This window comes from Callospermophilus lateralis, chromosome X (genome assembly GCF_048772815.1).
Source record: "Callospermophilus lateralis isolate mCalLat2 chromosome X, mCalLat2.hap1, whole genome shotgun sequence".
Classification (NCBI taxonomy): Eukaryota; Metazoa; Chordata; class Mammalia; order Rodentia; family Sciuridae; genus Callospermophilus; species Callospermophilus lateralis.
The window spans coordinates 32515203-32527756 of NC_135325.1; the positions used below are offsets into that span (position 1 = coordinate 32515203).

General features: G+C 39.1%; 2 protein-coding genes across 3 annotated transcripts in view; one reads left to right on the forward strand and one right to left on the reverse strand.

The window, feature by feature from the left end:
- Window positions 1-12554, forward strand: part of LOC143639426 (uncharacterized) — an 831269-nt gene that overhangs the window by 135869 nt on the left and 682846 nt on the right.
- Slc9a7 (solute carrier family 9 member A7) overlaps window positions 1-12554 on the reverse strand; it is a 135113-nt gene that overhangs the window by 16141 nt on the left and 106418 nt on the right. For both annotated transcript variants that reach the window (XM_077107578.1, XM_077107577.1), the window contains exons 13-14: window positions 9794-9853; window positions 2445-2508 (exon numbers count right to left, since the gene is read on the reverse strand). In XM_077107578.1, the coding sequence (XP_076963693.1) occupies window positions 2445-2508; window positions 9794-9853 (124 nt within the window). The remainder of the gene's footprint in view (window positions 1-2444; window positions 2509-9793; window positions 9854-12554) is intronic.

Here is a 12554-nt window from a genome sequence, read left to right on the forward strand (position 1 = left end):
CATTAGAAGTAGTAATGACAGGTCAGTGCTCCCTGGAGGGAAAAGCAGATAAGGCTTTCCACCTTCTGCCTCTCTTCATCTTCCTCTTCCATAACATTGTCACCAAACCCTTCAGGACAGAGATTCATCTTTTTGCAGATGTATTGCCAGAGTCTGAAAGAAGGTCTGATATATAACAAGTGCTCAATAAATATTTGTCAAGTGAATGAATAAACTAGTATTAATTCTGAGTTTCTAGAGAACAACAACAAAAAATAGCAGAAAGGAAAATCGAGGGGCCAAAGGAAGCAATTGTTAGACAAACAGAAAAAAAACTAGTGGCTGGAGTTGTGGCTCAGTGGTAGAGCGCTTGCCTAGCATGTGTGAAGCACTGGGTTCGATTCCCAGCACTGCATAAAAAAATGAAATAAAGATATTGTGTCCATCTACAGCTAAAAATTTAAAAAAACTAGGGGAGTGGTCAGAGAGCAGTAATTTGAGGAAAGTCACTTCAGCAACTGTTTGAAGTTAAAGATTTAGGTGACTGGGTATCAGATTTCAGCCTGTAGGAAAACTAGAGGAGGAGCCAGAAACAAACTTGCTTACCAAGTCCTATGTCGATGCAAATATAAACAGCTAAGTTCTACAGTTCTCACAACATACTCACACACACATGCACACACACTCAGAAACTAGCGTTTCCTTTCCTCCACATTCCATAATATCCGGCTTGTGTACTGGTCCTGCTGACATGATAAACCCATTCCCTTTGCCGCTCCAAAGGGGCCTTCATCAATGAGTGCTCTTCTGGAAACAGGGAAGGAAGTGAATGATGTGTTTGTATGTCCGGCCAACAGAAATCTCAGCTGTGTCTGATCTGGCATGAAAAGTCCCCCCCATTTAATGGGGTGAGAGGCCATCCTGGCCCAGGCAGCTTGCTTCCAGCTGGGCTTGTTTTTGTTTTGGTTGCAAAGTCACCAAGACCTCTGGACAAACAAAGCAACTACGTTTTGGTCTTGTTTTGTTCTAATGAGTCAAACTTGCCAGGGACACAATGCTGAAGTCTGCCTACAATATTCTTATGCTTCCCTCACATAGAGCCAGAAGTTCCAGCCAATGGCTCCTTTCCTTCTCCCACATGAACTAATGGTCTGTAGCTCTGTAGCCATGACTCTGTTTATAACCTTGAGCTTCTAGAACCAGTGAGGAAAATTGTCCTTATTCTAAGAAATGCTTTCCTATCAAATATCACTCTCCATTTCTTTGTTGTTTTTAGGATGCTCATTTAGAGAAAACTGCCTTTTCTTTTCTAGTGAGGGACAAACATCTGGACTTTCCCTACCGCTGATCTCAGTTTCATGACAACACTGAGCACAGGACCTGGATCTATTTCAGGGGAAACTGCAAGCACCCAGGGTTTCACCCAAACATGACAAGCCCATCTATTTTTGTTTCCCTGTTTCTCATGATCACTGAGCACTCCCAGTCCTGTTAGTGCCTCACTGGAAAGAGAGGGTCAGGCCAAAAGGATCTGAAGAAATAAGGCCCTTTCTGCACAAGGGCATGAGTCATTTAGCAGAGGGTTTCCTGGGGAACCAAGCCTAAAGTTCGCCTGTTTTTCCCAGTCTGACAGCAATCTTGACAGTTTTCAAAAGGTCAGCAGGACTGACTTTGCAGGCCCTTCTTCCTGATTGTGTGTGATATTTGGAAGAAGGAGGTTGGGGGAAGCTGTGACATAGCTCCAGTGTGACAAATGGGGTGCCATCAGAAGTGTAGCAGAAGTCACTGCCAGTCCATTCACAGGGCCAAATGTGCAGTGCTCACAGCCAAAGGGTCTTCTAGGAGTTGAGAGGAACACTGAGTTAACCTGTTCAGGCCCACCCAGGGAGGCTCACCCTGCCTGTGAGGGTAGCTATTTTAGCTGTCAGTGCATGGACCAAATGCCAGAACCCTTAGCACTTAGGACCTGCTGTTTCTCAAATATTTCCATGGAAAAGCAACAGTAAATTTTTTACTAAGTCTCATTTCAAGCCCAGTGTTTCTAGCATGGAGATCTTATGAGAGATGTACAGCGAGTTCTGCTACATAAAACCAACCAAATCATTTCATTAATTTCCTTTTACAGGTGCTTCAGTACAAAGATAGGAACAACAGGAAACAGTAGAACAGCTGAGGATGTTTTGACTGGTCTGAAACTGTCAAGATGAAATCTCTGAAAATCTTCATTATCTAGCTAACTCCCGGCCTGTTTCACCTACAAAACAAACCACTTTTTAATTCTAACTTAAAACCACTTTTTAAGTGCTTACCCTTCAGCCTCCAATGGGGGAACTTTGTCAAAAGGTCAATGTCAAGATGACAATGAGGGAGTCCAGGTACAATGTCTAGTATGTAGCAAATACTCGCTGAATTTTAGCTACTTTAAATTATGTCTTCCCTGTAAAGAAGCATTTCATGTTACTTACCCCTTGTAAGACTTGAAAGCTGTCATTGTTGGGTGGTGGGTCTTGATCTGGGTCAACACCAACTCTAAAAGTCACCAGGGAGGAAGACAAGGACAAAAACAGAAAACATTAGCTTGGTCCATGGCAGCTATGTTGGCTGAAAAGTAGCCACAAGGTTGACCATCTTCCCAAAACAGAAGGAGTTGTTAGCTACAAGGAGAGGAAGGCTGTCATGCAGAAGTCAAGCCACAGACCACATCATGTCCTAGAGGGTTGGAGGGCAATCAATCCTCTGTGCTTATATGGCATTAGCAAGCCCCCTGGAAAATGTCACATGCTGCTAACTGTCCATCTGCCTTCCTGCAAGAGGCAGTCCCCATTACCCAAATGTGGGTCCCTTCCTCTTGACTGCCTCCACCCTTCTGCTCTGACCAGCTTTGATGTCCTTAACATTCTGTTACAAATTTTTTTCAGATATACTTGGAAGTGTTAAAGGAACTTAGAGTACCTATACAGTCACCATCATGAGGTTCTACCAGTAACATTTTACTACAGTTTCTTTTCTTTCTTTTTTTTTTTTGTCGTTGTTGTGGTGTTGAGGATTGAACCCAGGGCTTTGTGCATGCGAGGCAAGCACTCTACTGACTGAGCTATATCCCTAGCCCCCTATAGTTTCTTTACTATTTTGGGATGTGTTCAAATTAAGCAGCAATCAGTACACTTCCCCCAACTACATCAGCATGCATGCATGCATACTGACGGAGTCTTTCCTTGACCAGATTTGAGTCAGCCTCTTCTGAATCCTTTTCCCGAATTCTCCCTGACTTTTGAGCTTTTGTGTCTGTCTTTGCATCACCTAATTTTAGCAAGAGTTTTCCTGAGTTGGTTTAGCCAGAATCCCCATCCTTGATATTCAATCCCCTGAAATAGGATGGGGTTCTCCATCCTCTAACAAACCCTGGCTGATGACTGATCATCTTGGCCCGACTTCAGCAAGAATCCTATCAGGTCAGTTTAGCCAGAATCCCTCTTACCTTGATGTTTCCTCTTTGTAATGGTCTATCTTTTGAGCCCTAGCTTTTTCCTTCTACTGTCAAACCCCATCATAGTTCCTATACCAACTGTGATGGTCCTGAATAAAGTCTGCTTACCCTTTTAACAAATATCAGAATAATGCTTTCTTTAACAGTATTATTACCTAGAATCTCGATTTGCTTTCCCAGTGATCCCAAACTCTCCTGCACCAAAGATGATCTTTAGAACTCACGCAACTAAAAGCAACAACTGAAGATAGAAAGAAAAGGCATAGTGACAAAATCCACTTAGAACAAATTCCAGAAAAGCATGGAGGAACTGTTGTCTTGGCTTAAGTCACATACCAACTATTGCTGTACGCACCTTCCTCATTCTGAGGCACAGAACTGTGATACTGATGACATAGATAATATGGAACAAGGAAGAGAAAACAGAGATAACAAGAAAATTCTCTATCTCCCTTCACTCCTTCCAGTGTCACAAAGAATGGACTGTGTATAAAAGGTAAACCAAGAGTGAAGTTTTTAGTAGATTAGGTCAGCTTTGTGCTAGAAGGGAGGTGTGAGTGGGTTTGGCAGGATTGTCTCTGCTGTCTGCTACCAGGGCATTGACTCTAATGAGCAGACAGGGAATGCACAAAGTCCCATATGCAAGCATTTATTTACTTTTCTTCCTCTTTCTCTTCTCCCTCACTCCTGTGGCACCCAGGATCTTTTCTAAGGTAAGAGACCATATAGAAATGGGAGTGTATGTAAGAAGTCAACACAAAAGTGCCTCGCCTCTCAAAGCCAATCTCTAGTCTGTCTTATTCTGGGTTTGTGTAGCACTCACCTGAGGTGCATACCCCTGGGAAGGGTGATAGAAAAGAAAAGGGAACAGTTACCTCATCTTATGCTGAAGGCAAAGTTTAAAACCATAAGGTGCATTCACACATTCAGTATTTACAAAAATCCTACTCTGCCAGGTACTGTTCTAAGCAATTAGTTAAAAGCCTATAGTGGACTTCACACTAGATTTCTTTGCCATGGCCTGGGGTTTGATGAGATCTTTGTATTGAATTAGATGGACTTTGCTACACGATATAGGCTACTTCCAGGCAGTGGTCCTTGCCACTGGACATTATCTGGGGAATGTATGAACAATAAATCTCATGGAGATCTTTTGATATGAAAGCCATACAATCCAGGAGGCCAAGGGCTGCCCATGAAAGTAACACACTAGAGTTCTAGTGCACACCAAGTGTCTAATGTATAAAAGTGGCCAAAAGAGAGGTCACACATTGAATTCCTAGCTGTGATCTTTAATCCTCACCAGTTTTTAGTCTCTTAATGTATATTTCAGAAAGAAAAATCCTCTATATAATGGTTTTGTTAGCAATGTACAAGGTCAACAGCTAGGAATCCAATATTAGCCTTCATTTTGTAGATTCTATAGCAGTGCAAAGCCATTTACTGCCAGACTAATTTACTTAAGATGAGCTCCCAGGTGTATACTCAGAAGGGCCAAGCACTGGCCAAGCATCTCAGTCAGCCTACCAGAATTCCAGGTGACACACCTGCCCTTAGCCTAACCACAGATAGGCTTCTGAAGGGTGTGAAGGGCAGTGTGACCAAAAATATGGTAGTTCGGATGCATTACTATCAATCTCTACCTTTTGCACTGTGAATTTTGAAAGAGGTATATATTAGCTTTTATGTGTCTTCCATGTCACTATCAGTTAAACAAATTGACTTTATCAATACAGATGAAATAGGAGGCCTATGGACAGGGCAAAAAGACGACAGTGTGTCTTGTATTATAACAAAGAAAATGAAGTCAAATACAGAAAAAGCTACCAAGTGAAATTTAGCCTTCTCAATTCTTTCAACTCATCTCTTCTAGAATAAAATCTGTTTAACCAGAACTACAATAAATCTGATTAACAAGAATTGCTTATATAAAGTTTAGGCTTGGACCATTTTCATTCAAGTCCTAGAAGCATCCACTTATCCTGGGCCCATTTAGTCAGGACAGAATTCTAAATCAAAGCACAAAACACTGCAAAACTTGATGAACTCCTGAAGTTAAAGTCTCCTTGATCTCATTCAAAACCTGTGAACTTTGCCATTTTGTTCTGGGGAAACCTAAGAATTGTTCTAGATCTACATTGCCCAACAGAATTTCAGCAGTGATGGAAGTGTCCTATCCCTATGCTAATATGGTAACCACCAGCCACATGTGACCACTGAGCACTTGGAATAGAACTAGTATAACTGAGGAACTGCATTTTACATGTTAGTTCAATTAATTAAAATTTAAATAGTCATCTGTAACTAGTGGCTACTAAGTTGGACTTGTGCAGATTCCAGAATGTACTAATTCTAGCCATGTCTCTCCACTATCACATTTTTTTAACTAAAAAAGCAACAAGTGTCTGCTAACTTTTTGCTTGCTCACTAACACCCAAATTCCTATTATCAAGGATAACACCAGGCTCCTGTGATGACACAACCCCAAGTAGTATAAATATTAAGTAAAATTTTTCTTGAACTGATTACTTATTGGAGAGATTCCTTACTTTTGTCAGTATATAAAATTTAAAACACTATAATATTCTTCTTTATTGGGATTATTATCTTACAAAGTGAAAAGATAATAGCCAGATGTAGTGGTGCATGCCCATAATCCCAGTGACTCAGGAGGCTGAGGCAGGAGGATCACAAGTTCAAGACCAGCCTCAAAATCTTTGCAAGGTCATGTCTCAAAATAAAAAAAAATATGGGCTGGTGATGTAGCTCAGTGGTATGCCCCGATTGAACCCAGCACCCCTGAGTTCAATCCCCAGTATCAGTAATAGTAGTAGTAGTAGTAGTAGTAGTAGCAGCAGCAAAGTAAAAGGAATGACAGAATTAGAAAATCTCCATTTTCCCACCCCCAGTATAATCACTCTTTTAATCAAGGATCATTAATGAATGATTTTACCACTGAGTAAATGTTGTAGGGAGTCTGGCCTTTTATATGATGTTAAAAGATCATTCTACAAATTACTTTTTAATTAACAAGAAAAAATGGTACCTTGATAGTAGAGAGACTGGGGTCACTACCTTCACCAAGTGATCAACTGTGACATGACTTAAGAGGAAGCCTGACAACATGTGCCACTTGATAGGATGCAACAAGAAATGTATAGTATGACCTTTATAGTATTTTAACAAGAATGATTATTCATCTCTAGTCATGTGAAAACATCAGAAAAATCCAGATTCTGGGATTATTACCATGAATGCTTTAAAAAATCAATATCATAAGAGACCAAAAATCGGGGGGTTTGTTCTAGATTAAAAGAAACTAAACAGACATGACAAAGTAAGCTGTGATTGGATCCTGGATGTATGTGTCTGTGTGTTTGTAAAATTCAAGTTACTTTTCTTAGGTGTAAAAGAACTCTTATGGTCATATAGTAGACTGGATTTCTAGGAGATACACTTTAAAGTATTTAGGGATGGAAAGTCATGATGTCTGCAATGTATTTTGAGGTATTTTGGAACAGGTGAGAGTAAGGGGGACACACAAATGACCTTTCGAAATGATAAAAATCTTAAGTGGTAAATCCAGGTTAGTATGTAGGTATTTGTTGTTTTATTCTTTTCTTTTTTTTAGATTTAAATTTTTTTCACAATTAAAAAAAGAATACTTAATTATATCCTTGGTGAAAATGTTTCAAAAACACATCAGTCTATTTTCCTTTCTAATTTAATCTACTATTATGATTCATGAGCTCATATTATTTCAGGATCTAAAACCGACAAATATAAGGATTCATGAGCACAGGGTGATAAATAATAGGTAAATATAGGAAACAGACAAATAGAGATTCCAGTAATTATGTAATTTAAACGTTTTCCAGTAAATTCTGGAATGTTTTGTTGAGATTCCCTTTCTCTTAAATGTGAAGGAAAAGGGAAAAAATGCTAGTTAACTGAGATAGTTAATTAAAATCCAACCAATATAGCCATCTTCAGCTCTGGTTGTATATACTCCCTGGAAAACTGTAGTTCCAAGGACCGTCTTACCCAATGTGCCTTTTCCTTATTTTTATCATTTTTCTGCCATGGAAGTTCCAACCTTCACTGCAGCCACTTGCTATCAACCACATATAACCTGAACTATAGCCTAAAACTCTTGACAGCACAGAACCTAAAAGGATCGATCTCCTGGGCCCTCCCACAGACAGAGTAACCAGGGAAGGTACATGGGGTCTCCTGGAGGTCCCTACTTCTGGTATAAGTGCTTAATATGAAAATTCTAAGAAAGAAAACAAAGACCTGCTTCCCAGATTGCTACTGCTTTTAAATGCCCCAAAGAAAACAGAACATGGGCTATGAGACACAAATATCATCCTTCTGCAACTTCTTTCTCCATTCAATGCTGTTTACTTTAGGGTGATTTCATAATTACTCTTCTGGCAGGCTTGAGGGCCCCTTGGACCAATCCCCAAGGATGACACAGGACCCTGAGACTCCCTACATAAGGCCCCACCCTTGGGGCAAAGCCCAGAACCAAACTGGCCTCTGGGAACAGGAGGTAAAGCAATGGGCCAGGGTATTTGGTGTGGTGCTAGGCAGTAAAAAAGACCAGATAGATGATTTTAATTTCAGTTTTAAAGCCTCAGAAGACTTGTCAGGGTCCCCTAACTTTCTGAAATTCCTACTTTCAGGTGACTTCATAATATAAATTTTCTCTCCTGATCTGATGCAAGGCTTTTTTGACCTAGGACATTATATAAATATGGAACTTTTTGTTCTGCTTTATTATATAATATTTTAGCATTCCCCTGATACATGTAGGCTGAGCTCACTGGAGCACACATAACAGTCTTTTCTTCCAGAATAAACTGAATTATACTTACTTGCATTAAGAATTAGACAAATGTGGAAATCCCACACCAAAGAGAAAATAAAGCAATCAAACTGATGTGCTCATTCTGGAATGAATAAATACCAAAAATTAATAACTTCCTTCTGGTATAATAATTTGTTCATTCTGGTTAACAGAAAAAATGTCTTGAAATCTCAGAAGCTTTAGAAGTATTCTACTTTAATTTTTTAATTTAAATTTTGGAGGTGGTGCCAGTACCCTATGCATGTGCTCCCCCACTGAGTTGTACCACAATCTGAAGATGATCAGACACACACCTTCATATAAAACCTTGAACATCAGGTCATAATCTGAATTCCCTCGTGTGCCAGGTGTAATAACTTATACTTCCTTCTTAAAGATGGGATGTTTCAGCCAGGTGTGGTTGTGCACACCAGTAATCCCAGTGACTCAGGAGGCTGAGGCAGGAGGATCCCAAGTTCAAGACCAGATTCAGCAATGTAGTAAGACTGTATCTCAAAATAAATGTAGGATGTGCCAAAGGAAGGAGTTTCATCTGTAACTTATATGGTACCTAAAGTGAGGTATCCAAAAATGAACTCGTGTGTGTGTCTTTAATAGTAGAACCCAGTGAGCTTAATGATTACAGTTAACTTCATGCATGTCATTACAGTGTATATCTCAGACGTGATATCCCAAGAATCATGGTACTGCTGCTTTTACTACTGCCTCCAGGAAGTAAAATATTTTTACAATGCCAAGAACAGAGTTAAAGCATATTTTGCATTTTATCTATCTACCAGCACTGAGAATTAGATCAGGAAGAAAGCATACCAGTTAGAGCAAAAGAAAGGAAAGAAGAAACATTAAAGTTTGTATTCTGTTTGTTCCTACATCACCACCCTTAAGCATAATTATATCATAAACTTGAATGGATACTGAGAAACAAATTGCATTTAGAGGGATATTTACCATTTTGTTTAAAAAGTATTCTTCATACCTTCTGAATCACCATGAGAAGGTATAAGCACACAAATACTCCAAAAAACACAAGAACGTGTGTATTTAGTTAGGATGAAAGAAGTCATGCTTCACTCACAATTGAAATAGGAAATTCTAGTACCCTATATGAGTCACAAACCTTATTTAGTAGATCATAAGCAGGATGTTACAGAAAAAGTATCTGTTGTCACTGAAAATGAGTTGTTAACACTAAATTCAGTTGTACCAAAAGGAGACACCTGCCAACTCGGGCTTTCATGTCGACAATACACAGTCCAAAATGTGGGGAAAGGGGAAAGAATCCCAGCAATACTGAGACACATCAATCAATCCAGAGAAAGGGTGGAAAGAATGATTAGAATTAACTTCCAGCCCCTTGGCTAAAAGAAACAATCAGCATAAAGAGAAATATCTGAGGTTAGAAAGGAAAAAAGCCAGGCCCAGTTAATTGTTTGCTGAGTATGCCCTTGTGTCACCTGAAGTATTGCCAGCGGTGTTCGTTCTGGTCCTCTTCGGAGGGCTCCTCCACACCAACTCTGGGCAGCAGAAGAAGGGAATGTGAGTGTGATAGGGACAACAGGGGTGCCATGAGTTCTGGACATATGACCTGGACCATGTGCATGAAAGAATAGGCCATCTCACTTTCTATATAAATCCATACCCTTCTTGTTTTTATTGCTAGGGATTGAACTCAGGGCTTCTTACATGCTAAGCATGCACTCTACTACTAAGCTACATATCCCTCTAAAATTGTCCCCATTCTCTAAAACCCAGAGAGAGGCAGAGGAGCTGCTAAATTTAAATTTAAATCAACAATGTTCGAAGCCAGGTCAAATAAGAACCAACTAAGAATGAAGTTAAGTCTCTTGAAATATAATGTAATAATGCCAGAGGAATTAAATATATTATACAAAATGAATTTATACAGTTTTCCAGGCATTCATCTATTTCATAAAGAAAGATATGCCCATACAAAAAATAGAAAACAGTTAATCATTACTAAATACATATTTGAAAGCATTTAAACATATTTTTACACATATTTGACAGAACAAAAACCATTTTATTATTGGATAAGAATAACAATACTTAAAAAGATACAGATGACCCTTTATTCTAGATAAGCAAACCACAATGCCCACAGTTTCAACCTGAAGGTCAGAAACCCCACTTCTGCAATTCCCTTTTCCTTGTGGCCTTTGCCTTGACATGGTCCACTTTCACAGTGACTTCCTTATTGATTTCTGGGATATTCAGAGTGCATTAAATTTGACTATCATATAAATTAGAGAGGGTTTGGCAAACTCAACACTATTGACATTTGGGACTAGATAATTCTCTGTTGTGGGGGACCATCCTCCTGTACACTGGAGTATCCTTAGCTTCTACCCACAATAGCAGACCCTGCAACCCACCCCACATTGTGGCAGCCATAAATGTCTCCAGATGTTCACAAATGTCTCCTGGGTGGCAAAATTGCCCTGAGTTAGAAACCACTGCACTAAATCATGTATTCTCAATGGGGGTGATGTTGTTCCTGTGGATATGAAAATTGGTTCTTGTGGAACAAAAAAATCTTAGATAGTATAATGGTTTGTGGCCATCCAAGGGCTATAGTACAGAAACAGATATATAGCAGATCTGTGGCATTAACATTTTATTGGAGGAGATAATTGGGAAGAAAAAATTTTAAGGCTCTTTAGGGAGAGAAACAATGAAAAAATGGTTGAGAAACACTGTGCTCAGCAATGCCCACATACTCATGCTACTTACGTTTCCTGAAATATGCAAGTAACAACATGATACTTCTTAAGGTAGATCTTTCTACTATTACATGTTCAAAATGTGACTTGAACCACTCTATATTACTATAGCATTAAGAAATATAACAAATACCAGAAAAACAAGCCAGGATTTATTTAATGTAAGATTCATTGCTGTGTGAGTAATTGTAATAACAGTAACATTGGAAAACATAACAGCTAAAATATGCTAAGTACTTACCATGTGTCAAATGGCACATTTAATGAGATAATTTTTCTTTGTCTTTTTTTTTCAGTTCTGGGATTGAACCCAGGGCCCTGCACACATTAGGCAAGCACTCTACCACTGTCATATCCCCATCCCCTAATGAAAGATTCTTCATCACATCTACATAATTACTTTTATCATCATGCTATGATTGTCCCCATTTAAAATTTGTTGAGGAAACAAGGGTTAGAGATGAAATAAATTGCCCAAGGTCACAAAGATAAAAATGGTGGAGGCAAGACTTCAACATAGGCAGTTGGACGCCAGAACCTCAGCTCTTCCCCTTATAGGACACTGTCTTTGAGTACAAGGTAGCAACTGTAAATTCTAAAAATATCCATTAACAAATGCTATTACATAAAAAGCTCAGAGCTCCTTCCTACCTTTATTCCTCATATTATCTTGCAAAGTTCTTTACCAAAAGTTCTTAGTCTAACAGGATTATGCCAGTGTTCTTACTTGTTCTTGGATGATTACATTACTGCCCTTAGGATACAAAGGTCCACTTTAACCCATCATCTCTCTATCACCTCCCCACCCCATCATCTCTATCACCCCATCCCACCCCAACATCTCTATCACTTCACTTGTATCAATTGAGGCTAGGAAATCTAAGAGGACAGCCACTATGACATCACAATGTAATAAGGCTCATCTGCTGAAATAATCCCACAATTATTTGTCTAAATTGCCAAAACTGTGAATAACAACACCTACTCAAGAGACTAAGAAAAATATTATGTAGTTTATGGATTACCAGAAAAAAATTGGAGCATTCTGCCATTATGTTTTAAAATATTAATCATAAAACATCAGTTTTTAAAACATATAAGTTGGACTTATAGAAAGCAGTGACCTGGCTTTGGATTTGTAGTTGTATTCATTTATACAGAGACTTGAATTTAGCCATGGGAAAGAATCAAGGCCATATCCTAATTATTTCTGATGAAATTCCAAGACCTACTCTGAGCTTCCAACTTCTGAACAGTTACTTAACAGTTAATCAGGGCCTCTTTCAGCAGGCTGGAGAAATAAGGAACAAGTAGGTACTAATCCTACTGAGTTCACAGGGGTCAAAACACCACACTGAACATTAGGGGGTTTCTGAATCAATTTAAAATAAGAACCTGGGTTACAAAAATGATTCATGGCCATCAAGTAACATCAGAAGCCAAAGAAACCAATGAGTCTCATTACCCTATTTTG